This window comes from Dipodomys spectabilis, unplaced genomic scaffold, assembly GCF_019054845.1.
Source record: "Dipodomys spectabilis isolate Male_0828 unplaced genomic scaffold, ASM1905484v1 ptg000098l, whole genome shotgun sequence".
Lineage (NCBI taxonomy): Eukaryota > Metazoa > Chordata > Mammalia > Rodentia > Heteromyidae > Dipodomys > Dipodomys spectabilis.
This window is the reverse complement of record NW_024870775.1, coordinates 8399303-8425577: the sequence shown is the minus strand read 5'-3', so window position 1 is coordinate 8425577 and position 26275 is coordinate 8399303. Positions and strand designations below refer to the sequence as shown.

The following is a 26275-nucleotide window of genomic DNA, read 5'->3' as shown; positions in this document are numbered from 1 at the left end:
TATTGAGAGCTGTAGAATACTATACAACCATTTTATTATATTTTATCTTCGCTTTCAAAGTATTTAGTATTACATTGGACAGCTTCCCTATTGGACTTTCCTCTGACTCCAGTCTGGCCTAGCTAGGCCTGTCTCTTTGTATCATGGTACAGGTTTTTTTTTTTGGGGGGGGGGGGGCGCGGGGGTCGGTTGTAAGGCCTGATCTGTGGGCCTGTGCACTGTCTCTCAGCTCTTCAGCTCAAGGCTAGTGCTCTAGCACTTGAGCCACAGCGCCACTTCCAGCTTTTTTTCTGCTTATGTGGTGCTGAGGAATCAAACCCAGGGCCTCATGCATGCAAGGCAAGCACTCTACCACTGAGCTACCTTCCCAGCTTATGGTACAGTGTTTTAATGATCACTCTGCTTGTATGTCTCTTTTAGAGACTGGGTTCTGGGACAGGCCTGTGTTTCAGCAGTTAGCTATGCTATTTGGTGTAGGGAGACCAGTGAGTATCTGCTATTAAATGAATATGAGTGAACCATCAGAGCTGAGAGCCCAGCCCACCTCACCGTGTGTCCTCTTTATAGGTGCAGTACCACCTGATGCTACACATTCAGATGCAGCTGTGCGAGCTCTCCCTGTGGGACTGGATAGTGGAGAGAAACAAGCGCAGCCGTGATTGCGTGGACGAAGCTGCCTGTCAGTACCTCCTGGGTTTGTAACAATGCAGTGTAAGAATCTTTTCCTGCTAATGTAGGAATTGCCAGCAGGAGCTTTATGTTAAAAAGTTAGAAGCAAACTAAACAGACAAGCCAAAAAAGCTGAAGGAACAACTGTGCTTATTTTGCTTATCTTTAAAAAAGAAAAAAAATGATATAGCTATTTAGAAGTTAAATTCCTTTGTGAGAAAGATTTGCTTTTGTTGATATTTTAATAGTACTATGATGGAATTTAGGAAAAGGATTTTGTTTTGCGTTTTGTTTGTTTTGCTTTTTCCTGGAGCTTGAACTCAGGGCCTCATGCTCTCGTTTGGGCTTTTGCTCACAGCTGGCTCTACCACTTGAGCCACATTTCCTTTTCTGGGCTTTTTGCTGATTAATTTGGAGATGAGTCTCATGGACTTTCCTGCCCCAGCTGACTGTGAGCCACAATCATTGAATCTTGGCCTCTGGAGTAGCTCGAATTATAGGCGTGCACTGATTCTTGTCCTGTATATTGTGTGCACCATGCATATATGTGCATGTATGCTAGTACTAGAGCTTGAACTCAGGGCTTTGGTGCTATCCCTGAACTTTTTTGCTCAAGACTGGTGTTCTACTGTTTGAGCCACAGATCTACTGCTGGCCTTTTGCTGGTTAATGGGAGATGAGAGTCTCACTGACTTTCCTGCCCAGGATGACTTCAAACTGAGATCCTTAGATCTCAGCCTCCTGAGTAGTTGCAATTACAGACATGGATCTTCAGCACCCAGCCAGCCATCTGGCCTTAAATTCTTAACAGCTAAGCCTTGGTGGCTTATGCCCTTAATCCCCACTACTCAGGAGGCTGAAATCTGAAGATTACTGTTTGATAACTACTCAGAAGAAGCTGAAGGTGGCGCTGAAGGTTCAAGTGGTAGAGCACTGGCCTTCAGCAAAAGTTCAGGGACAGCACCCAGGTCCTAAAGTCAAGCCCCAGGACTAGCAACAAAAAAAAATTCTAGGATACAACAAAATACTTATTTGACTTTATCACTTTTTTAAATCTGAAATTCTGATACCAAGTATTTCTAGGTTTTAGGCCACTCTGGAGTACTGACATTGTTAAGAACATGAATGTTGCCTCAGTGTCCAATTTGTATGTATTTGGAGCCATGTTAACATTTAGATGTTAATGCAGTGAAATAGAGTAGGGAAATGAGACTGTTTGTTTCCATTCTAGGTCCTTATGTTATGGCCAGTGTTGCAACAAAAATTTTTCAAGAATTAGTGGAAGGTGTATTTTATATACATAACATGGGAGTTGTGCACAGAGATCTGAAGGTAAGGAAGACAAGGCAACTAAATTATTGAACACAGAGATGGTTTCTTTTGAGCGTGTTTTTTTGATTATGGGTCATTGAATTAGGTGATATACCCTTATTTACTTTGGAATTTTTCATTACTTTCATATAAGTAATTTTCCCATAGGTTCAGAACAGGAAACTCTTAGATTGAATTTAAAAGCAGTAATTTTGAGACATAAAATTCTGCCTGGGCACTGGTGGCTCATGCCTGTTAATTCTAGCTATTCAGGAGGCTGAGATCTGAAGATTACCGTTCAACGCCTCTGGACAGGATAGTCTGTGAAACTCTTATCTCCAGTTAACCACCAGAAAACTGGGAGTGGTGCTGTGGTTCAAAGTGGTAGAGTGCTAGCTTTGACAAAAAAAAAATAAAATAAAATACAAAAACCTCAGGGGCAGTGCCAAGCCCTGAGTTCAATCCCCACAATCAACAAAAAAAAAAAAAAGGAAAAAGAAAAAAAGAAAATTCTGGTGAGGTGCTAGTGGCTAACACTTGTAATTTTATTTATTTATTTTTTGGGTCCGATAGTGGGGCCTGAACTCTGTGCCTGGGCGCTGTCCCTCAGCTCTTCAGCTCAAGGCTAGCGCTCTACCACTTGAGCCACAGCGCCACTTCCGGCTTTTTTCTTTTTGCTTATGTGGTGCTGAGGAATGGAACCCAGGGCTTCATGCATGCAAGGCAAGCACTCTACCACTGAGCCACTTTCCCAGCCCCTAACACTTGTAATTTTAGCTACTCAGGAGGCTGAGATCTCAAGATCTTGGTTCAAAGCCAGTGGGACCAGGAAAGGCCATGAGATCTTATCTCCAATAAACTATTCAAAAAAGGCCAGAAGTGGTACTGTGGCTCAATTGATAGAGCACTAGCTTTGAACAAAAGCAGTTCAGGAGCAGCATTCAGGCCCTGAGTTGAAGCCCTAGGACCAGCCAGAAAAAAAAAATGGAATGAAAATTCTGTATGAAATATTAGCTATGATGGTTGACACCTGTAATCCCAACTATGTGGAGTGTGAGGATATAGAGGATTAAGGTTTGAGACCAGCATTGGCTAATAATGAACCAGACTTCCACCTCAGCAAATAAGCCTGGAAGTGATGGTGTGTCTCAGTAATCCCTGCTACATGGGAGACACAGGTAGGAGGATCAAGGTCTGAGTATAGCCTAGGCAAGAATATAAGACCCTATCTGAAAAATAACTAAAGAAAGAAAAGACTAAGGGTATTGTTCAAGTAGTACAGTGTGTGTATGTGTATGTGTGTGTGTGTGTGTGTGTGTGTGTGTGTGTGTATGTGTGTATTCTATGGAGTATGAAGGAATACTGCTTTTTCAGGTAGTAAATGTGCTAAGTACCAAACATAATCCATAATGCTGCACATGCCTAGAGTTGTCAAAAATGATCATTATTAGTGTAGCCTTAGATATAAAATTGTTTCTAAGCTGGGTGCTGGTGGCTCAAGCTTGTAATTCTAGCTAGCTACTCTGCAGGCTGAGATCTAAGGATCAGGGTTCAAAGCCAACCCAGGCAAGGAAAGTCCATGAAACTCTTATCTCCAGTTAACCACCAGAAAACCTGAGCAGGAAAGACCATGAGATCTTATTTCCAGTAAACTATTCAGAAAAAGCCAAAAGTGGTGCTATGGCTCAAGTGGTAGAGCACTCGCTTTGAGCTGAAGAGCTCAGGGTCAGCGCCCAGGCCCAGAGGTCAAGCCCCATGACTGCAAAAAACAAAACAAAACAAAACTGTTTCTAGAAAAATCTATTTATTTTGCTGTTTTAAAATATAAGTACTCTAGTATTTTTGGTTGCTTTTCCTTGTGTTGGCACTAGAGCTCGAACTCGAGGTCTTTTGCTTTTGCTCAGTTTTTTTCACTCATGGCTGGTACTTTCCCACTTGAGCCATAGCTCCATTCTGGCTTTTTGCTGATTAACTGGAAATGAGTCTCAAGGAGTTCTGGGAATGTGGCTTAGTGGTAGAGTACTTGCCTATCATGCATGAAGCCCTGGGTTCAATTCCGGTACCACAAAAACAGAAAAGGCCAGGAGTGACTCTATGGCTAAAGTGATAGAGTGGTAGCCTTGTGCAAAAGCAGCTCAGGGACAATGCCAGGCCTAGGGTTCAAGCCCCAGGACCGGTAAAAAAGAAAAAGTCTCTAGGACTTTGTACCTCAGCTGGCTTCAATTCAGATCTCAGCCTCCTGAGTAGGTGTGAGACACTGTTGCCTGGTTGTTTATTCCTGGTTGTTTTAGCAAAGACTATCAAGTTTTTTTTTTTTTTTTAGGTAAAAACTAAATCATGAAAAAGACAGACACTTAAAAGGCAATTGAGGACTGTTAAGAGTTGATGCACAGGATGGGAAGGTGGCTCAGCGGTAGAGTGCATGCCTTGCAAGCATGAGGCCCTGGGTTCCATTCCTCAGCACCACATAAATAGAAAAAGCCAGAAGTGGTGCTGTGGCTCCAGTGGTAGAGCACTAGCCTTGAGCTGAAGAGCTGAGGGACAGCGCCCAGACCCAGAGTTCAGGCCCCATGACCGACAAAAAAAACCCAAAAAAAACCAAGAGTTGATGCACAAATCACTTTATTTTCTGAAAAAGGTTCTAGAACCAATAGTTTGTTCACTGGGATGTAGGAGTAATGGGCCGAGCCTTTTTGGGTGCACATATAGCCTAAAATCGAAGCTGGCAGTGCCTTAAGTCTCTGGTCCTTACTGCAAGAGGTAAACTAAGTCATAACAGTAGTACACCGAGTTCCATATTTTCTGTGGGAGAAGTTGCTTCAGGTGGTGTTTGTATTTCTCTCCGTAAATATTTCTGACTTGTCTTTTACAGATGTCCTCCAGGGATAAAGGCTTTTGAGATAATGTTATCAGGGTTTCCTTTAAGAGCTGGAATTCTGGCAGGGTGATTCCTGTAGGTAAAACTCCTTGCTTATTGGTCAGTCTTAGCGGGTAGGTGCGACCCAGTAGCCTGGCAAGAAGTGTCATGTCTCTGAGGTTGGCACTGCGCTGAAGGTACACGTAAACTGGGGACTCCCCATTCCTTGTTAAAATGTTCACATTCGCCTCAAATTCCAGCAAGAGGTTGATGATTGCCTCTCTGCCCCCAAAACACGCCTGGTGGAGAGCTGTTTTCCCGTCATGGTCCTGGACGTTGACATTGGCTCCGTGCGTCAACAGCAGGCGGATGCAGCCCACCCCCGCTGCCAGCAGCTGGCCTGCTTTGCTCGACGCGGTACGCACAGCCAGCTTCAGGGCCGTGTTCCCCGTGGAAGGGACAGCACAGTTCACATTGGCACCGCACACAATGAGCGTTTCCATCATGTCCTTATTCAGTATTTCTGCCGCCATGTGCAGGGGCGTCATGCTAGATTCATTTGTGGCGTTGACCTGGGCACCACTTTGGGCCAGAATGGAGAGGATGGGGTAGGTCCCATATGTGATGGCCAGGTGAAGGGGTGAGTCTTTGTTGTCGTTGTCTACCCGGGCATTGACTTGAGCTCCGTGCTCGCACAAAATGCGGAGGCATGTGACAGCATTGTTCTGGATGTCTGTGAGGATCCTGTGGACACGAAGGCATGGCTTTGCCCACGTGATGGAGGTGACCGGCCAGTGCAGCAGCAGCAGGTGAAGCGTCGTGAGGCCCGCTGCCCTGCAAGGCATTGAACACACATTACCCTGCGCCCATGCAACAGCTCTGCGTGAGGAATTAGTGCTCACCCAGCAGCAGTTACTACTTTGAAGAAGCGTTTTGAAATAATGTGCTAGGTAACTTCTCAGGATGTCACAGGCTTGGGGGAGCACTGCTTGGTGCAACCCCGCTTTTAGAGAAATCTGAGCTTTGAGTCCACCCCTTCTAGGTCTGTGCTCCCTTCTCCCCCTTACAACGAACTTCGCTGTTTCTGTATTCCCAGCACCTGATCCAGTACTGGGATGTGTTACTGGGCATCAGTCCAATTGTGTGGACTCAGGCATGAGTTAATAGAAGTGATGAAGGCTGGGAATGTGGCCTAGAGGTAGAGTGCTTGCCTAGCATGCATGAAACCCTGGGTTCTATTCCTCAGTACCACATAATCATATAAGGCCAGAAGTGGCTCAAGTAGTAGAGTGCTAGCCTTCAACAAAAGCAGCTCAGGGACGGTGCCCAGGCCCTGAGTTCAAGCCCCAGCACTGGCAAAAAAAAAGAAAAAGTGATGAGTTAATAGAAGTGAGCCCTGTTACCCCAGACTCTATTCCCTCCATCCAGTGGACCCCTGCCTGTCCTGCAACGAACTTTTCTGTGGTCACTCTTAGCCCTCAAGAGGAGGTCTGCCATGGACCATCCAGCTGCTACTCTTCCATAGACACGAGTTTGAGTTCATGTGTACTTGTTGTGTGAGGGGTGCTTCTGCTGGGTGTCCAGCCTGGTATGGGAGACAGAGCAGGATCTCAGTGAAACTCGATAGAGATGGGGAGCGGGAGCCTTTGGTCAGGTTTGGAGGAAAGGGAAGGGTGCCTTGAGGAATCCCAGAGGGGCTGAGCCAGGGCTTCAAGACCACTTGCAAAGCTGTGGCTGCAGGCCATGCAGGGAGAGGCTGAGAGCAAGGCAGCCCATGTGGGTGGGATTTCCTCCCAGAACTTGTATTATTATTATTTATTTATTAAAAATATTTTTTTTTGCCAGTCCTGGGGCTTCATTTCAGGGCCTGGGCACTGTCCCTGTGCTCCCTTTGCTGAAGGCTAGCATTGTACCACTTGAACCACAGCACCACTTCTGGCCTTTTCTTTTTATGTGGTACTGAGGAATCCAACCCAGGGTTTCGTGAATGCTAGGCAAGCACTCTACCACTAAGCCACATTTTATATTCTATATGAACCATATTCATTGATTGGGCATTTGGTTTAGGTGTTGGTGATAGGGTGGTCAGCAAGACAAACTTCTTTCCTGAAACTTACCTTCTATTACAGGGTAATAAATAAGAAAACCCTTTGTATATTTGTTTATTCTTAGTTTTCGTATTTGGATTGTTAAATTATGGAGGACCAAGGCCAGAACTTGGTGTATTTTCTACAGGAAGAGTTGCTGCTTAATCCTCAGTATGCATATTCTGTCTGACAGGCCAGGGAAGAGGTGGGCGTCTTCACTACAGCAATCCTTTGTGTAGAATCCTTTGTCCATAACCCAAGGAAGATGAGCAATAACCTCACTTAGGGTATCATTAGCTTACCTTATTTCTGGGTCAGCCCCGTGTTTTAACAAGCAAAGCAAACTCTGGGGCTTGTGGTATTCGGTGGCCAGATGGATGGGGATGATGGACTGTGTCTGCTGCAGGGAAAGCATAGTGTGTTACAGGGGAGGTTGATGGATTCCACAGCACTTGCACCTGCACTTGTAGCTTGCCTCCCCAAAGAAGCCAGGTGCCTCAGGACCACAATGATAGTATTCCTTTAGTATGTGTGGTGCCTGTTTTTTTTTTTTCTTTTCCCAGTAGTTTTAGGATTCTTTTAATTTGTAGTACAGATACAGCAGCCCAGCCCACCTCCACGATTATGCTGTTTCCTGTCCCTACTCTTCCGTTGTTTAAAACTTACATGGTTAGATCAGGCCTCAGGATGAAGCATGGGCTTGAGCACCTGCCTACATGTGTGAGGCCCTGCATCTGATCCCTAGCATTGCACAAAAAGACTGAAATCAGTGATTTAAACCGTGCTTATTTAAAAAGAACTCTATTGTCCCACATGTTAACTTCTATTTATAACTAGATGGCCGTATAGTTTAGTGGCAGTGCTTGCTTAACACATGAGAGGCCGTAGTGGCCTGAACTAAAGATAAACCACAGGATTCTTCAACAAAGCCACTTTTTTTTTTCCTCCCCAGGTTATAAAATGACTAAGTCAGCCCTAAACCTGGCAGATTATCTGTCTTCCCTTGAGATATCATTGAGGTTCAGGCAGTTCAGTAGTTTAAAAAGGTCTCAGCTCTGACATGTCTTAGGAGAAAGGCACAGGCAATGATCACTGAACCAAGACCTGTGTGCACTTGACACAGGTGACAGAAGTGACACCTCAGCAGCCTCTGAACAGTGATATCATGAAACCACATGTGTGATGCAAACCAGCTGGGATGCATTTTTTCCTTTTTCCGGTAACTTGATACCCAGTGAACTTCAGTTTTCTCTCTCTCTCTTTATCTCTCTCTCTCTCCCTCTTTCCCTCTCTCTTTCCCTTTCTCCCTCTCTCCTCTCTCTCCCCTCTCCCCCTACCCCTCTCTCATCTTAGGGGGTGCTAGGTGCTATCCCTGACCTTTTTTTTGCTGAAGGCTAGTGCTTGGCTATAGCTCATACTTGGGCTATAGCTCATCTTCACTTCTAGCTTTTTGAGGTTAATTGGAAAGAAGAGTCTCATGGACTTTCCAGCCTGGGCTGGTTTAGAACTATGTTCTTCAGATCTCAGCTTCTTCCTGTGTAGCAAAGATAGTCACTGGTGCCTGGCTCAAAGAATTATTTTTTGTTTACCTATATTTTTGGGTGGTACTGGTAGCCAAACTTAATGTCCCATACTTGTTACACCTCTGTCCTTAGAATCTGTGTTTTTTTAGGTTTTTTTTTTTTTTTTTTTTTTTTGGTCGGTTGTGGGCTTGAACTCTGGGCCTGAGCGCTGTCCCTCAGCTCTTCAGCTCAAGGCGAGCTCTCTATCACTTGAGCTACAGTGCCACTTCCAGTTTTCTGGTGGTTTATTGGAGATAAGAGTCTCACAGACTTTCCTGCCTGGGCTGGCTTTGAAACACTATCCTCAGATCTCAGCCTCCTGAGTAGCTAGGATTACAGGAGTGAACCACTGATGCCCTGCTTTAGAGTCTTTTATAAAATGGTTTACAAAACTTCACCAAGGAAACACTTGAAGCTTTCAATTATTGATTCCTAGCAGGATCTCAAAATGGAAAATGAATGGTAATTACTATGAGATTGCTTAGTCTTTAACTGATAGAGTGACAGACAAATTGTTAGATTTTTAAGGATTTGCTAAGATCACATTTTCAGCAGCATTTTCAGGGTTTTAAAGATAGTGCAACATATGTTCTGTCTGCGATTAGCATAACTTTATGCCAGCTCTTAAAATATCTTCTTTTTTGTTGTTGCTGTCTTTTGGTCGGTCATGTGGCTTGAATTCTGGGTCTGGGCTCTTCTGTCCCTCAGCTCTTCAGCTCAAGGCTAGCGCTCTACACTTGAGCTACAGCGCCAGTTCCAGTTTTCTGGTGGTTTATTATAGATAAGAGTCTCACGGACTTTCCTGCCTGGGCTGGCTTTGAACCATGATCCTCAGATCTCAGCCTCCTGAGTAGCTAGGATTACAGGTGTGAGCCACTGGCGCCCCGCAAAATATATTCTTAAAAAATATATTTAAGTAGTGGGTTTACCTTGTGACTGCAAAATAAGGGGGCAAAGAGTAGTGCAAAAAAAAAGGTAGCAAAAAAAAAAAAAAACCACCACCCCGGTAGAGCGCTTGCCTTGAGCTGAAGAGCTGAGGGACAGCGCCCAGGCCCAGAGTTCAGGTCACGACCGACAAAAAAAAAAAGGTAGCTTCCTTTTTGAAAAAAAAAAAAGTAATTATAAAGGCAATGATCATCATACAAAAACTTAGGAATGAACAAGCATATATATAAAACATATATATACACACACACACACACACACACATATGTAGCATACATATATGTATATGCTTACTTGTTCAAATGTATATTTTTTTGTTGGTTGTGGGCTTGAACTGATGGCTTGGGCACTGTCCCTGAGCTCTTTTGCTCAAGGCTAGAGCTCTACTATTTTAAGCCATGTCACCACTTCCAGTTTGTGGTGGTTAATTGGAGATAAGAGTCTCATGGACATTCCTGCCTGGGCTGGCTTTGAACCATATTCCTCAGATCTCAGCCTCCCTGAGTAGCTGGGATTCAGGTATGAGCCACCAGTGCCTGGCCTGAACAAGTACATTTTTTTTTTTTTGTCAGTCATGGGGCTTGAACTCTGGTCCTGGGCACGGTCCCTCAGCTCTTTAGCTCAAGGCTAGTGCTCTACCACTAAGCCACAGCACTACTTCCGTTTTTTTTCTGCTTATGTGGTGCTGAGGAATTGAACTCAGGGCCTCATGCATGCAAGGCAAGAGCTCTACCACTGAGCCACCTTCCTAGCCCCATACAAGTATATTCTTTAACCCAACCAGCTATGGTCTTTTCTTTCCTCCATTTGGGTGTGGTTAATGGAAGCAGGTCTTGTAGACCTAGCTTTCCACAGCTGGGCTGGCAAGCCATGGGCATGAGGAAACAAATGACTGGCTGCAGAGGTCACTGCATTAGGTCATGCTCTGCACTGGGCTTCAGTTTTCCTAAAAGCAGACAGGCAGGAGAGTACCTGGCTCAGAAGCAGTCTGTAGCTGGTGGAGTTGGACAGAATGGTCAGTGGCTGGTTGACTGGGTGGTACCTGAGGAGTGCCATGATGGTAGGGCAGTCTTCTTTGATTATGGCTTCATAGAGTTTGGTGTGCAGAGCAATGACTGGGTTATCCTCCAGCGACTTGGCCCTGTCCACCACCAGGCTTCTGCTCCCCCTCTTGGTTATATTTCCCATGAGAAAATCTGAGTAGCATGGACTTAGGAGAAAAGCAGGGAGACTCTTAAGAAATTGGTCTCTTCCGGTTTCCGTGATGATCCTTTGGGCTCAGTTCTAGAACAGTTCTAGAATTGTTGACAATTGAACTCATAACATAGCTCTTCTTTTGTTTTGTTTTGTGCTGGTCCCTGGGCTTAAATTCAGTGTTTGGGTCCTGTCCCTGAGCTTTTGTGCTCAAGGCTGGAGCTCTACTACTTGAGCCACAGCTCCATTTCCAGCTTTTTGGACAGTTAATCAGAGATAAGAGTCTCATGCACTTTCCTGCCTGGGCTGGCTTTGAACCACGATCCTCAGTTTTCGGCCTCCTGAGTAGGTAGGATTACAGGTATGAGCTACTACTGGTGCCCAGCTCATAGCTCTTATTTATTTATTTATTTATTGGGTCTGGTCGTGGGGCCTGAACTCTGGGCCTGGGCACTGTCCCTCAGCTCTTCAGCTCAAGGCTAATGCTCTACCACTTGAGCTACAGTGCCACTTCTGGCTTTTTTCTTTTTGATTATGTGTGCTGAGGAATCGAACCCAGGGCCTCATGCATGCGAGGCAAGTGCTCTACCACTGAGCCACCTTCCCAGCCCCATCAGAGCTCATTTTTATATTGGAGCCAAACAATTTCAGGTCCCTTGATGGCACAATGCCAACATCAGCAGTATTTAGGCTTAAGAAAGCCTAAATAAAAATACGGACTCATTTCACACCTAAGAATGTTAATTTTTCTTTCAAAATGAACTATTATTCAAGCAACTAACAGAACTGACTAAATAAAAATTACTACATTAGGGGCTGGGAAGGTGGCTCAGTGGTAGAGCGCTTGCCTCACATGCATGAGGCCCTGGGTTCGATTCCTCAGCACCACATAAATAGAAAAAGCCAGAAGTGACGCTGTGGCTCAAGTGGTAGAGTGCTAGCCTTGAGCTAAAGAGCTGAGGGACAGTGCCCAGGCCCAGAGTTCAGGCCCCATGACTGACAACCCCCTCCCCCCCAAAATACTACATTACACTTAAAAGCAACTTTTTTTTTTTTGTGGGGGAGGGTAGTAATATGGGTCTTTTTGTTGTTTTTCTAGTCCTGGTGGTACTTGGACTTGAATTTAGAACCTCACTCTCTTACCTAGCTTTTGGTCAAGATTAGCACTTTACCAGGTGAGACACATCTCTACTACTAATTTGTTGCTAGTAGTATTGTGGATTTGTCTGTCTGGACTGGCTTTGAGTCATAGTCTTGATATCTCATCCTCCTGCATTGCTAGGATTGTTTTATTTTTGAGATAGGGTCTTCTCACCTGGGCATGTACCTTAGATCTGCCTACTTTAGGCGGATGACACATATGCCTGGAAGTGAAATCTTCTCATTCCCACCTTCCCATGTAGCTTGGGTTGATGACAGATGTACAACACTGCACCCAGCTATTGCTGGCTCATGAGCCTTTTCTGCCAGGCTGGCCTCAAACTGAAATCCTTCCTTTCTCAGCCTCCCAAGTATCTAGGATTACAGGTGTGAGTCACTAGCATCTGGCTAAGAATTTTTAAATTTTAGCAAAATCTTTCTCCCACTAGTGTAGATGCAGCTTTACTAGTATAGGGATGGTCCAGTGGGATGTTTTGGGTCTGTATACCTTCGAAGTGTGAGCTAACGGCTCTCAAGCCTGGCTAATGTAGAATCATCTGGGAGCTCTTAAAGAGCAAAGTTGCCAGTGGTAGTGGCAGATTCATGCCTGTCATCCTACCTATGTGGGGGGCTGAGATGGGGAGGATCGAGGATTCAAGCTATCACTGTTTGTTCTGTGAAAATTAATGAACTGTCTTGTTTCTTTATAGCCAAGAAATATATTTCTTCATGGCCCAGACCAGCAAGTAAAAATCGGAGACTTTGGCCTGGCTTGCACAGATATTATACAGAGCACAGATTGGACGAATAGAGATGGGAAAGGTGAGGGTCTGTTTTTTTTAATTTTGCATAAAAAGAGACATGGTTGAACATGCCACTGTTTAAGAACACCCTAGACATTCATCAACAAAGCTCCAATAAAGAAGAAAGGTGATTGCTATTTCCTTAGCTGCTCCAGTGCCCTGTTTGTAATATGGGTCCCTTATGGTGGATGGCGAGGTGTAACAGGTGGCTTTTTAAATCGTAGGCATGCCAGTGCATACTTCACAAGTGGGGACTTGTCTGTATGCTTCACCGGAGCAGTTGGAAGGATCGGAGTATGACGCCAAGGTAGTGTTGGTTGCTTTCTACCCTTCTATTCAACTTCCCCTGAGGTGCCAGTAGCCCTCAATATCCCAAATGCACAGTCCTGTGGAGGGAGCTGTGTCCTGCAGGTGATCCAGCAGCAACTACTCTAATAAGGACACTCACTTTGGGCTGAGAGCATGGTTCAAGTAGTAGAGTGCCTGCCTAGCAAGTGCAAGGCCCTGAGTTCAATCTTGATACTGCCAAGAATAGTAAAAGCAGAGCCAGGCGCCAGTGGCTCATACCTGTAATCCTAGCTACTAAGGAGCCAGCCCATTAGGAAAGTCTGTGAGACTCTTATTGCCACTTAACCACCAAAAAGTTGGAAGTGGAGCTGCAGCTCAAGTGGTAGAGTATTAGCCTAAAGGCACAAAAGCCGAGGGGCTGCTCAGGCCACTCCTCCCTCCCCCCAAGTTGAACCCCCAAGTCTGGAAAAAAAAAACAGCAGAAAAGAAGATTCACTTTTGAACTGATCTTGTACATGTTGCCCTTTTTCCCACTTTACTGTTTCTTAAGCCATAGATGTCATAGATTGTTTTTGGAATGAACTTGCACTTTAAAGTGGCACCAGTTACCTCAGGAGCCTGATGTTCCTGGAAGCTGTCTTCCTTCTGACTTTAAGGTTAAGTAAATAGGTGCTGCAGGGAAGCCTGCCCCTTCACTGCCCTTGACAATGATGACACTCTCTACGTGTCACCTCCATTGTTCCTCCAACAAATACTCACTTCTTTTTTTTTTGGTGAGACAGGTCTAGCTAGGTAGTCCAGGCTGGCCTCGATTTCACAGGCCCATCTCAGTCTTCTCAGTTCAGGGATTTCAGGCTCTTAAAGTTAGAAATCCTTTCTTCAGTATAAACAGCTGAAGATTTTCTTATTTTTGATGAACACTTTGGTTTCTCAGCAACTGATCAAGAGTTGTTAGAAAATTCATGACTAGGGCTGGGAAGGTGGCTCAGTGGTAGAGCGCTTGCCTTGCATGCATTAGGCCCTGGGTTCGATTCCTCAGCACCACATAAGCAGAAAAAAGCCAGAAGTGGCACTGTGGCTCAAGTGGTAGAGCGCTAGCCTTGAGCTGAAGAGCTGAGGGACAGCGCCCAGGCCCAGAGTTCAGCCCCTACAACCGGATCCAAAAAAAAAAAAAAAAAGAAAATTCATGACTGTATCTAAAAGCCTATTTAATAAAAACACCTTTCTAAAAGATTACTTTTAAGGAAAGTGGTGCAGGTGTTCTGCAGTCTGTAAATGAACCGGATGTGAGTTCATATTGCTGCCTGGGTGAGGTCTGGATTGTCACAGGGTGGGGAAGACAAGTGGGGAAGGGCACTGCCCTTTGCTGAGCATTGATCTGCATGTCCCTTCCGTTCCCCTTTGGGCACTAGAATGATGGGTTGTGATTTATTCTAGTCACCTGGTGCTTGAGGCAAGACACTTTGCCTCTGAGGCATGAAGCTTTCTGCTGGGTTTTTTATTTTATTTTATTTTTGGCGGGGGGGCCCGAACTCTGGGCCTGGGCACTTTCCCTCAGCTCTTCAGCTCAAGGCTAGCGCTCTACCACTTGAGCCACAGCACCACTTCTGGCTTTTTTCTGCTTATGTGGTGCTGAGGAATCGAACCCAGGGCCTCATGCATGTGAGGCAAGCACTGTACCACTGAGCCAACTTCCCAGTCCTTGCTGAGTTCTTTTTATTGGAGCTTGTAAATCTTCATTCTTACAAACCTTGCCTATGGGGCTGGACTTAGTACACACCTGTAATCCCACTACTCAGGTAGGAGGATGACAATCTGGACAGTGTAGGCTATATAGGGAGTCCCTGCCTCAGAAAGATAAGCAACAAAAAAGAAACAGTTGCTTGAGAGGCTGTACACTGTCATGAAATGTGCTAACTGTGTATTGCCTCCCTTTCTAGTCAGATATGTATAGCTTGGGTGTGATCCTGCTGGAGCTCTTTCAGCCATTTGGGACGGAAATGGAGCGTGCAGCGGTTCTCACAGGTGTCCGAGTGGGCCGGATCCCCGAGTCCCTCAGTAAGAGGTGTCCAGTGCAGGCCCAGTACATCCAGCTCCTGACCAGGAGGGATGCTTCCCAGAGGCCGTCTGCCCTGCAGCTGCTGCAGAGCGAACTTTTCCAAACATCTGGAAATGTAGGTAACTTTTTTAATCCTGGGGAAAATAGGAAACTTAAATTGAATGTGTTGAAATTGTGAATCTTATTTCATGGAAAACAGTTGAGCTTTGAATACAATTTTTGGAAATAAAATAGTGAATCTTGTTCTCACACCTCCCCATGTCAAGTGCTAGTGTGTGCCACTGGCACACCTGGATTCTTGTTCAGATGAGCAAGTGAGTAAGCAAGCTGGCTCATTGCCTGCACTGTGCTGCCCTAAAATGGTAATACGAGCTTCCATGTCCAGCTTCACTAAGCAATGAAAGGTTTTAGTTTTCCTTCCCAACCATAATAAAGAGCCTTTTCTAGATTATTATACAAGTATCTTTCTAGTCAAAAGGGACACAGACAGCAGTAACTCTGAGGACAATGGTGGCAGAGTTGACTTCAGAACCTTCAGGGTTCACAGCCAAGTGGAGTTGCCTTTGAGTCCAGTGGGATTTGGCTCCAGGGCTGACTTTCCCTTCCTCTTTCCTGCCATGTGGCTGCAGTGCCAAGAACAGTTCTCTGCAGATAAGACTGTTCCTCTAGAAACCTCCTAAGATACAATTGAAGCTTGGTTCAGGTCCCCAGCACGGTGATGAGTGGCGCCAGGGCTGCCGAAACCTGTATGTTAGCAGGATTCCTAGGTGGGTTTCAGGCAGTGTGAGAGCAGCAGGATATGAATGTGGCTCACCAAGCAGGGGCACCAGGTCAGAGCTGAAAATTCCCTGACACTTGGTAGACCTGACAGGTCCTCTCCAGTCATGCAGGATAGTGAAAGAAATCAGGGGAGGAGTAGTGCCTTTAAAAGAACCAACTCATGACACTGTCCAAAAAAAAGTCCCCATTCATTACCTGACCCATATAGCTATAACCCCTCTGTACATCACCTTTATAATAACCAAAAAATACATAAATTCTAAACAACAACAAAATAGAACCAGCTCATGCTGGGTGCTAGTGGCTTACACTTGTAATCCTAGCTATTCCAGGCTGAGATCTGAGGATCATGGTTCAACCCAGCCCAGGCAGGAAAAGTTCTTGAGACTCTTTCTCCAATTAACCACAACACAAAACAAGCCAGAAGTGGAGCCATGGCTCCAAGGGTAGAGTGCTAGTCTTGAGCAAAAAGGGGCTGGGAAGGTGGCTCAGTGGTAGAGCGCTTGGCTTGCATGCAGGAGGCCCTGGGTTTGATTCCTCAGCACCACATAAGCAAAAAGAAAAGAAGCAGGAAGTGGTGCTGTGACTCAAGTGGTAAAGCACTAGCCTTGAGCTGAAGAGCTGAGGGACAGCGCCCAGGCCCAAAGTTCAGGCCCCACGACTGGACCCAAAACAAACAAACAAAAAAGCTCAGGGACAGTGACAGAAACAAAACCAACCAAAAAAATAGGCTGACATATGGCTCATTAGGCCTAGCATGCTTAATACCTTTGATTTAAAACACAGCACCATCAAAACAACAAAAAGTAAAAAAGTCACCTGGGTCCCTCCCTGGAAGACCTGGCAGCACCATGTGTGACCTAATGTGCAGTAACAGTGAAGGCATGGTTGGCTCCTCCTCATCCCATCTGTGCACAGGGAGCTGTGGAGCACAGCACAGGATAGGTGTTATAGCTGCTTCCAGTGTGAGGTGAGGCCCACCTGTATATTTGGGAAACAGCTTTTTTTTGTTTTTTGTTGGTCATGGGGCTTGAACTCTGGGCCTGGGTGCTGACCCTCAGTTCTTCAGCTCAAGGCTAGCACTCTATTGCTTGAGCCACAGCGCCAGTTCCAGCTTTCTGGTGGTTTCCTGGAGATAAGAGTCTCACGGACTTTCCTGCTCGGGCTGGCTTTGAGCTATGATCCTCAGATCTCAGCCTCCTGAGTAGCTAGGATTACAGGTGTGAGCCACCATATCCAGCAGAAGTAACTATTTTAGTGGAGCTTAAAATTTTCTCTTCACAGGTGAATCTCACTCTACAGATGAAGATAATAGAGCAGGAGAAAGAAATCGAAGAACTGAAGAAGCAGCTGAGCCTCCTTTCTCAGTCCAAAGGGGTCAGGGGCTGACCTGGGCAATGTAGCTGACCCTGCCACCTCTAATGAGGTGACACCAGTCATCTGAAAGTGGACTTACACTCAAAGTAATCAACTGGAATGTATATTTTCAATCTTTCCCAGAGGTAGTGATATGATTATTGTGTTTAGCAAGCCTATATAAGACTTATTAAAGATGTAAAAGTATCTCCAACTGTCTCTTCCTTAAGGAGCCTTATGACCAACTACTCTAAATTGTACCTGTTTCTGTCCTCCTCTCTCCTCTCAAGCATTAATTCTTGTTGCTGTCAAGAACCCTCCAGAGGGGCTGGGAAGGTGGCTCAGTGGTAGAGCGCTTGCCTTGCATGCCTGCAGGCCCTGGGTTCGATTCCTCAGCACCACATAAGCAAAAAGAAAAAAGTCGGAAGTGGCGCTGTGGCTCAAGTGGTCGAACACTGGCCTTGAGCTAAAGAGCTGAGGGACAGCGCCCAGGTCCAGAGTTCAGGCCCAACCCAAAAAAAAAAAAAAAAAAAAGAAGAACCCTCCAGACGGTTCTGCTATGCAAGTCCATTATACTTCCTCCCTGTCACAGCCCATAACAGGTCCCCATTCTGACAGCTACCAGGCTTCCAATCCTTTCACGCTGCTGTCAGAGCCTTTCCAGAAACAATCACTTAAAAACTTTGGCTGCTCTGTGCACTTCTAAGATAACCTGGGGCCTCGCATCCACCCGTTTAGCTTTACTTTTCAGATAGGGTCTTGCCTTTATCTTGGATTGGCTGTGGACTGGATCTCCCTACTTCTACCTCCTGCATAGGTAAGGCCTATTGGTTGAGATGGTCTTGCTAATGTTTTGTTCTTGCTGGTTGAGAACTATGAGCTCCTGATCCCTAACTCCAAGTAGCTGGGATTACAAGCATAAGCCATTGCACCCAGTCAAAAGTTCAGCCTCTTAGCCCAGGGTACCACATTCAGCCTTTTTGTGTCTTCCAATTCTGTACCATTCACAACCATGCCCATGAACTTGGGAGTGATTTCAGAGCAGCAGACATCCTTCCTGCCTTTTCCACAGTCCTATACATTGCTACTCCTCCCCACCCGCCCAACGCACTCCCCACCATAGGAACACTAGCAGAGGCAGCAACCCAGTGTACCCACTTTTGAATCCCTGGAAAGTGCCCCCTACATAGTTGGGAGGAAGTCATGGTGTGTGTTGTCATTTTGCTGAAGTTCAATAAAACAAGTCCCATAAATTATATGGTGCTTTTATTGATAATGTGATAATTGATCTAAATAAAAACACTTGGTTTTAATCCAAGTCCCTGTCCTGACCACAGGCGGAAGGAGCACCATTGTTCAACAGGAGCACTTGCTGGTATCACTTGAGGAGTGCCAGCGTGGTGCTGAAGGGGGCCAGGTTCTCACATGAGCGCAGCCATCGCTGCACATTGGCGGGGGCAGCACCGCAGCCTTCAGTCTGCTGGAGCACAGCCCATAGCACCACGTCTGCCACGGTGAGCTCCTGCCCCACCAGCCACGGGCTCTTGCCCAGGGCAGAGTTCATGGAGCGGAAAACAGCTGCTTTTTCTTTGCTGCTTCCCTCTTTGAGCTGAAACATCGCGATATCCACCCAGCTATCTATGAGGGTTAAGTTCACCGCGTTGTGCTTCTGACCAAACAGAGAAAACAGGAACCTTGCAATGTTCCCTTCCCCTTCAATGGGGCACATCGTCTGGACGCTGAACTTCATCTGAGTCTTGGGCACTGAAAGGGAAAAACATGCTGTGTGGACCTGTGCTTGCAGAAGTCGTCCCTGGAATCACAAACTGACAAGGCAATGTGTTTCCAAGAACCTTGCATTTTTTCATCTGTCTTCAGGAGGTTGAATGGTTGAGTGTTTAAATGCAAACTAGATGTTCAAAACAGTCACGGAAGCTGGGAGCTGGTGGCTCATGCCTATAATCCTAGCTACTTAAGAGGCTAAGGTCTGAGGATGGTGGTTCAAAGCCAGCCTAGGCAAAGAAGTCTGTAAGAGTCATCTCCCAGTTCATCACCAAAAAGCCAGAAGTGGAGCTATGGCTCAAGTGGTAGAGTACCAGCCTTGAGCAAAAAAGCTCAGGGACAGCTCCCAGACCTCAAGTTGAACCCTCAGGGCTGGCACAAAAAACACCCAAAACCATAAAGTAGTCACCAGGCATTCCATCACTCAGGCTGGGCCCTCTCCCCTCCTGTGCTCTCCTTATGTGTGGCCAGTTAAGGAGTCACTATGAAAAGAACACAGCTGGATGCTGGTGGCTCACACCTATAATCCTAGCTACTCAAGAGGCTGAGATCTGAGGATTGTGGTTCAAAGTTGGTCCAGGCAGAAAAGTATATGAGATTTATCTTCAATTAACCACCAGAAAACTTAGAAGTGGTGCTGTGGCTCAAAGTGGTGGAGCACTAATCAAACAGAAAAGCTCAGAGAGAGTGCCCAGGCCCTGAGTCAAGCCCCATGAACCACAATAAAAGGATAACGCCTGTAGTCTTGGAACCAGTTTTGGAATGGCTAAGAGCCACTCCTGCTGCTGTGCCTGGACAGGATCCTTTCCTGCAAGGCTCAGAATTCTTCCTGTAACTTTTCGCTGAGACCCTTTCCACCATAACCTCCCAGAACAAGGGTAGCTTGCTGTCCTGGGACCACCAACCACAAGCTTTTGAGCCTTAGAGAACTGGACCTGTGGGCAAACACCTGGAACCTGTCTGCCATAGAACATCCTGTCCCTTGCCTTTCTGTCTAGTTGTGCAGGCCTCTGTACATACCATTCTTCCAAATTAAAGTGAAGCCCAGCTGGTACTCATGACGGGGCTGTTTTCTGGTCTGTTCCCCAAAGCACTTGAGAAGATTTTCAGGGACGCTCTTGACTGATGAGTGTGTGTGCACGGTGGACAGGACCCGGTAGTGCTCACACAGCAGCCTGTGCAGCACCAGCAGGGAGAGGGGAGGGGAGGCAGGGTTTGCATTGATCACGATGTCCTTCAATGCCCCATAATCCTGAGGGAGAGACCAGAACAATGGAGCCAACAAGGGCACAGATATAGTTGGGTGCTGTGGCTCACACCTATAATCCTAGCTACTCAGGAGGCTGAGATGTGAGGATCACAGTTCGAAGCCAGCCTGGGCAGGAAAGTCTGTGAGACTCCTAGCCTTCAGCATGAAAGCTCAGAGATAGCACCCAGGTCCTGCATTCAAGTCCCAGTACAGGCACAAAATAACAAGAACACAGGTGTCTCAAGTGCTACTGTAGACTTAACCAGGGTCATGTCACTGAATCATGGTTCTTCCATTAGAAGGAGCTGCTATGATTCCATTTTACAGCTGGGAAAACTCCACTCCTGGGAAGGCAGATAGCTTATTCTGTCACTGAGCCACATAAGAAGCAAGTAGAGTGGGCTGGCAATGTGGCTTAATGGTACAGTACTTGCCTTGCATGCATGAACCATGGGTTTAATTCCTTAGTACCACATAAACAGAAAAAGCCGGAAGTGGCACTGTGGTTTATGTGGTTTATGTGGTCTTGAGCAAAAGAAGCTCAGGGACAGTGCCCAGGCTCTGAGTTTGAGACCCAGGACTGGCAAAAAAAAAAAAAGAATTCACTGTCAAGTCCATCACACAGCTTAGAGATGACACCTATTTGTCTGCTCTACCTCATGGAAACTATTTAGAAAAAAAAAAAACAGACATTTATTCCAGCTATTAAGTCTAAGAGCTGGCTGGATAGTTTCCATACCAATTTGTATTCAAGGTGTTTCAATGAAGAGACCTTTTTTTAAAAAAGTCTTGGCTTAGCTGGGCACTGCTGGCTCAAGCCTGTATTCCTAGCTACTCAGGAGGCTGGGATCTGAGGATCGTGGTTGAAAGCCAGGTTGGTCAGGAATGTCTGTGAGACTCTTATCAACAATTAACTACCAAAAAGCCAGAAATGGAGCTGTGGCTCAAGTGGTAGAGCCCAATTCAGCACTTAGGCTCTGAGTTCAAGCCCCAGAACCAGCACAAAACAAAAACACACTCTTTGCTCCACCTTTAAAATCTACAAGACCAAGGCAAAAATCACACGGGCACAACATTCTTGACAGTAACATGGGAGCACATCTCCCACCTTTCAAAATGAGCGTACCTTCCCAAGCACTGAGTTCAAGTCCAGAGCACTGGTGCTCACCGCTGGGGACTCATCTGCTGGCAGGATGTTAGTTACGTCGATGTCCGCATCTGGGGTATGAATCATTTTGGAGAGGCCATCGACTGCTGCCTTCAGCTCATACAGCCGCTTCAAAATATCATCTTGGCGGGACTCGAGTGCTTGCAGAGATGGGTCAGACGTTTCCTAAAGAGACCAGTATGTAGGGCTGGGAAGGTGGCTCAGTGGTAGAGTGTTTGCCTCCCATGTAGGAGGCCCTGGGTTCAATTCCTCACCACCACATACAGAAAAAGCTAGAAGTGACACTGTGGCTCAAGTGGTAGAGTGCTAGCCTTGAGCTGAAGAGCTGTGGGACAGTGCCCAGGCCCAGAGTTCAAGCCCCATGACCAACAACAACAAAAAAAGAGACCACTATGCGAGCAGTCATTGCTTCCCACCTCAGGAGGCTGGCCTACAGGTGACCGCCATGTGTCTAATTTTGTTACAGGCATCCACTCAGCTCCCATGCTTTAAAAGCCATGGAGAATCATCTCCATTTTCCCCATCCAACAGGTCCTACAAGGAAGCCCATTGGTGACTTAAGTGTTATTGCAGGTGATTTAGTGGAAGAACAGAGAATGATGGAAAATGAACACAAATCATAAATTATTCTTTACTTCTTTGTGCATGTGGGTGTGGGTCAGAGAGAGAGAGACAGAGAGAGACAGACTGACTGACTGACAGACAGACAGACAGACAGACACCCAGACTGGACTTGAGACCGACCTGCCTCAGCCTCCCAAATGCTAGAATCAGCACCTGTCATGGATGATGCTCTACCACATGAGCCATGTTTTTACTTCTAGCCTTTGCTAATTAACTTGAGATAAGATTCTCTCAGACATGGGCTGGGAAGGTGGCTCAGTGGTAGAGTGCTTGCCTTGCATGCATGAAGCCCTGGGTTCGATTCCCAAGCACCACATAAGCAAAAAGAAAAAAGCCGGAAGTGGCGCTGTGGCTCAAGTGGTAGAGCGCGCTAGCCTTGAGCTGAAAGCTGAGGGACAGCGCCCAGGCCCACAGTTCAGGCTCCACAACTGGACCCAAAAATTTAAAAAAAAAAAAAAAAAAAAAAAAAAAAAAAAGATTCTCTCAGACACTTTCTTTTTTGGCGGGGGGGGGGGGGGGGGGGGGGAGATGGTGTCGGTCATGGGGCTTGAACTTGAACTCTGGGCCTGGGCATTGTCCCTCAGCTCTTCAGCTCAAGGTGAGCACTCTACCACTTGAGCCACAGCTCCACTTCCAGTTTTCTGGTGGTTTATTGGAGATAAGAGTCTCATGGACTTTCCTGCCCAGGCTGGCTTTGAACTGTGATCCTCAGCATTAGGATTACAGGCATGAACCACCAGTGCCTGGCTTCTCTCAGACATTTATGTGCTCAGGCTGGCTACAAACTGAGAACCTCAGATCTCAGCCTACTGAGTAGCTAGCTAGGATTATAGGAGTGAGCCACAGCACTTTATCCCTTTTTAATTTTAAAAGATAGGTTCCTAGGCTGGCTGTGAACTCTTAGGCTCCAGTGGTCCTCTTGTTTCATCCTCCCACTATGCCAGGCACCCTTCATATTAATCATAGGTCAATTAAAATATTTTGCTTAAGGGGCTGGGAAGGTGGCTCAGTGGTAGAGCGCTTGTCTTGAGTGCATGAGGCCCTGCGTTCGATTCCTCAGCACCACATAAGCAAAAAGAAAAAAGCTGGATGTGGCGTTGTGGCTCAAGTGGTAGAGCACTAGCCTTGAGCTGAAGAGCTGAGGGACAGCGCCCAGGCCCAGAGTTCAGGCCCCACGACCAGATCGCCCCCCCCCCCCCAAAAAAAATATTTTGCTTAAATGAGTAGAAAAAAGGTGGGAGAGAGTTATTGAGAATGTAAGAAGAATTGATACAGACAAGAAAAAGGGAACTCAGAGTTTATAAAAGAAGTCTCCTCTAGTTTGCATGCAGGTCCCTTGGTAAGTGAGCAAATCCCTGAAACTTTTTAAGGCAGCTTAGTGTACACTTTTACCTTAGATCAGCTAGGACTTTTCCTAGCTGATTCCATGAAGACAGAACACTTAGATCCTCTTGGCACGGAGTCTGGGTCCTTCCTGCTAAGCCCAGTGTCTGGTGCACAGTAAGCAACCAAGAATACAATTTGTATTGCTCTCATGTGCCCTGGATGATGACACACTTGATTTCTAATTATCTGTCCACTTATACCATTAGCATCTGCTAGAACAGCAGTACTGGGTGTCTTCTAAGTCAGAAGTTCACAGATCAAGACTGGTATGATAAAGTACGCTTGTAATCCCAGTGGCTTGGGAAGTGGAGCTGGGAGGATTGAAATCAGAGGTCATCCCTGGGCAAACATGAGACCTGCTCTCATTTTTTTTGTCAGTCGTGGGGCTTGAACTCTGGGCCTGGGCACTGTCCCTCAGCTCTTCAGCTCAAGACTAGTGCTCTACCTCTTGAGCCACAGAGCCACTTCCAGATTTTTCTGCTTATGTGGTGCTGAGGAATCAAACCAAGGGCCTCATGCATGCAAGGCTAGAGCCACCTTCCCAGCCCAACCTGCCCTCATTTGAAAAACAAAATAAAGCAAAAAGATATGGTGGCATGACTCTAGGCCACTAAAAAAAATCCACAGTCAAAATCTCAGAGGAAGCAAGACTTCAAACAAAACTTGATCCCGCCAGGAACTGGTAGCTCACTCCTGTAATCCTAGCTACTCAGGAGGCTGAGATCTGAGGATCGAGGTCCAAAGCCAGCATTGTCTGGAAAGTCTGTAAGAATCTTATCTCCAATTAACCACCAGAAAACCAGAAGTAGCTCTGTGGCTCAAGTGGTAGAGTGCTCACCTTGAGCTGAAGAGTTCATGTGACAATGCCCAAGCCCAGAGTTGAAGCCTCACAAGCAAAAAAAAACCAAAAAAACAAAAACCCAAAAAACAAAAAATGTGGTCTCTGTTAAAGAGATGCCTTCTCTACTCTGGGTTTTCTTTTTGGTTCACTGGGACTGACATACAGGGGCACTGGACCATGTATGTCTCCATGGTAGTGAAGGACCACTGATCCACAGTTGTCATTTGTCTTAGCTCTGTGATGAGACAACTTGTGAACATCTGGGTTTCAAACTAACCTCACTCGCTTCCAATCCAAAGGGAAAGAAAGGCAGTAGGACAAAGTGAAAGATGTAATCACAGAGAACATATGTCCTCCCATTTCCTGTTAGAAGGTTTAGAATGTTTCCTTCTGGAAACCTCATGTATGTGTTTGCAAGTGATAAATGAAAGACTTAAGAAGTAAATACTTAGAAAAGAAGTTATCAAAATAGCCGGGAAATATGAAAAGGAATAATTATTATTACACCTGTAATCCTAGCTATTCAGGAAGCTGAGATCTGAGGACTGCAGTTCAAAGCCAGCCCTGGCAGGAAAGTCTATGAGAGTCTCATCTCCAATTAATGACCAAAAAGCTAGAAGTAGAGCTGTGGCTTAAGTAGGAAAGAGCTGGGGTTGAGTGAAAAAGCTCCCAGGCTGAGTTCAAGCCGAAATGCTGGACAAAAAAAAAAAAAAGAGTTGGGAAAATTCTGTTTGCAGGATGACAAGTGCCAGGAATTATTCTCCTCAGTTAGTTGAGTATAAGTAAATCAATATTAAGACTTAAACAAAGGGGTTGGGAAGGTGGCTCAGTGGTAGAGTGCTTGTCTTGCATGCATAAGGCCCTGGGTTCGATTCCTCAGCACCACATAAGCAAAAAAAAAAAAAGCTGGAAGTGGCACTGTGACTCAAGTGGTAGAGCGCTAGCCTTGAGCTGAAGAGCTGAGGGACAGCGCCCAGGCCCAGAGTTCAGGCCCCATGACTGGACCCAAAAAAGAAAAAAAGAAGAGAAAAAAGAAAAAGAAAAAAAAAAGACTTAAACAAAGGACTGGAGGCAACACCCTGAGTTCAATCCCCAATTGGAGACTCAATCTCCAATTAACAACAAAAAGGCAAGGCTGAAGGACTGATAAAAATAATAGTGTCAGCACAGCAAGTATGACCCTGAGATCAAACCTCAGTTGGGAGAAGAGGGCTTGGGGAGGATTCACTACAGAATTATTCATAACAGCAGAAAAATGGAAAAGAGTGCAGTGCCCATGAACATCAAGAAGGAGTAGAATAGCATACTGCAAAGAATATGACTACTTTATAGTTGCAATCAATGACTCAAAAGTCATGTGCCCAAAAACCACATAGATATAGTAGACTATAGAACAGGGCCTTTGGAGAAAAAGTTGTAAGTGGGAGGGGCGGCAGTGCTGGCAATGTCACCAGTTAACCTGGGAGGTGGCGACCCTTAGATTGTTGGCTCTGTAAATTCCTCAAAAATGAGCCATTTATGCATTACTCTTCTATGGGGTACAATTTCTCTGTATAAAAGCTTAAGCAGTCACGTGCCAAAAAAAAAAAAAAAAAGGAAAGAAAAGATGGGCAGATCTCTTAAGGTATCCCTGGCAGCCTGGTCAAGGATAAGACTCATACAAGCCAGGTGGAACCACGCCCGCCCAAGCCAGGAAAACCAGGGCCAAGTCTACCGCGGCGCCTGCGCACTGGGCAGCTGGGGGCAGGGGGAGAGCGGGGCACGGCCCAGCCAGGGCTGCAGCGCCTGCGCACTAGGCAGGTGGGGGGCGGGGCACAGCCAGGCCAGACTTCGGCGCCTGCGCACTGGGTGGGAGCCGCACACTCCTACCTGCACGTGGCCCGCGTGGGTCGCGGGGTTGCCAGTCCTGCCGTGCACGTTGGGGAGCCGGTACATGCAGGTTGGAAGCTCTACACGCAGAGGTGCGCCGCCCCCGTGATAGGGTTTTACCTGGTACATCGGCATCGCGGGGACCAAAGAAGGAAGGTGGGCGAGGGACACGAACGCTCACAAACCGTCAGAGGACGCCACGCACAGCTGCTACCGTGTTTCGGACTTAGCTGCTGGCGTAACGAAAAGAAAAAAAAAAATGCAGTCTGTGCGCTCTAATTGGTCCAGCCTGTATGACGACACAT

General features: G+C 46.2%; 3 protein-coding genes across 5 annotated transcripts in view; 1 reads left to right on the top strand and 2 right to left on the bottom strand.

Moving 5' to 3' along the window:
• Eif2ak1 (eukaryotic translation initiation factor 2 alpha kinase 1) overlaps nucleotides 1–24619 on the top strand; it is a 47594-nt gene extending 22975 nt beyond the window's left edge. Inside the window, exons 10-17 of one of the 2 annotated variants that reach the window (XM_042686628.1) lie at nucleotides 568–679; nucleotides 1901–2001; nucleotides 12476–12587; nucleotides 12793–12875; nucleotides 14797–15030; nucleotides 16980–17086; nucleotides 17129–17135; nucleotides 24609–24619. In XM_042686628.1, the coding sequence (XP_042542562.1) occupies nucleotides 568–679; nucleotides 1901–2001; nucleotides 12476–12587; nucleotides 12793–12875; nucleotides 14797–15030; nucleotides 16980–17084 (747 nt within the window). In that variant the 3' untranslated portion in view covers nucleotides 17085–17086; nucleotides 17129–17135; nucleotides 24609–24619. Of the gene's footprint in view, nucleotides 1–567; nucleotides 680–1900; nucleotides 2002–12475; nucleotides 12588–12792; nucleotides 12876–14796; nucleotides 15031–16979; nucleotides 17259–24608 lie in introns of those variants that run through there. The other variant, XM_042686629.1, reaches the window with a different exon arrangement.
• Ankrd61 (ankyrin repeat domain 61) lies at nucleotides 4579–10805 on the bottom strand. The gene is made up of 3 exons (XM_042686632.1): nucleotides 10404–10805; nucleotides 7227–7324; nucleotides 4579–5671 (listed from the first exon to the last, which is right to left on the bottom strand). The coding sequence occupies exons 1-3, from the start codon at nucleotides 10617–10619 to the stop codon at nucleotides 4729–4731; spliced, it is 1257 nt and encodes a 418-aa protein (XP_042542566.1). The 5' UTR covers nucleotides 10620–10805; the 3' UTR covers nucleotides 4579–4728.
• Nucleotides 18301–26220, bottom strand: Aimp2 (aminoacyl tRNA synthetase complex interacting multifunctional protein 2). Of its 2 annotated transcripts, none has more exons than XM_042686630.1 (4): nucleotides 25971–26220; nucleotides 21209–21415; nucleotides 19854–20085; nucleotides 18301–18815 (listed from the first exon to the last, which is right to left on the bottom strand). In XM_042686630.1, the coding sequence occupies exons 1-4, from the start codon at nucleotides 26103–26105 to the stop codon at nucleotides 18430–18432; spliced, it is 960 nt and encodes a 319-aa protein (XP_042542564.1). In that variant the 5' UTR covers nucleotides 26106–26220; the 3' UTR covers nucleotides 18301–18429. The 2 variants fall into 2 exon arrangements, with proteins under 2 accessions (XP_042542564.1, XP_042542565.1); XM_042686631.1 differs by having other exon boundaries at nucleotides 26091–26220.
• Between the last annotated feature and the right edge of the window lie 55 nt (nucleotides 26221–26275).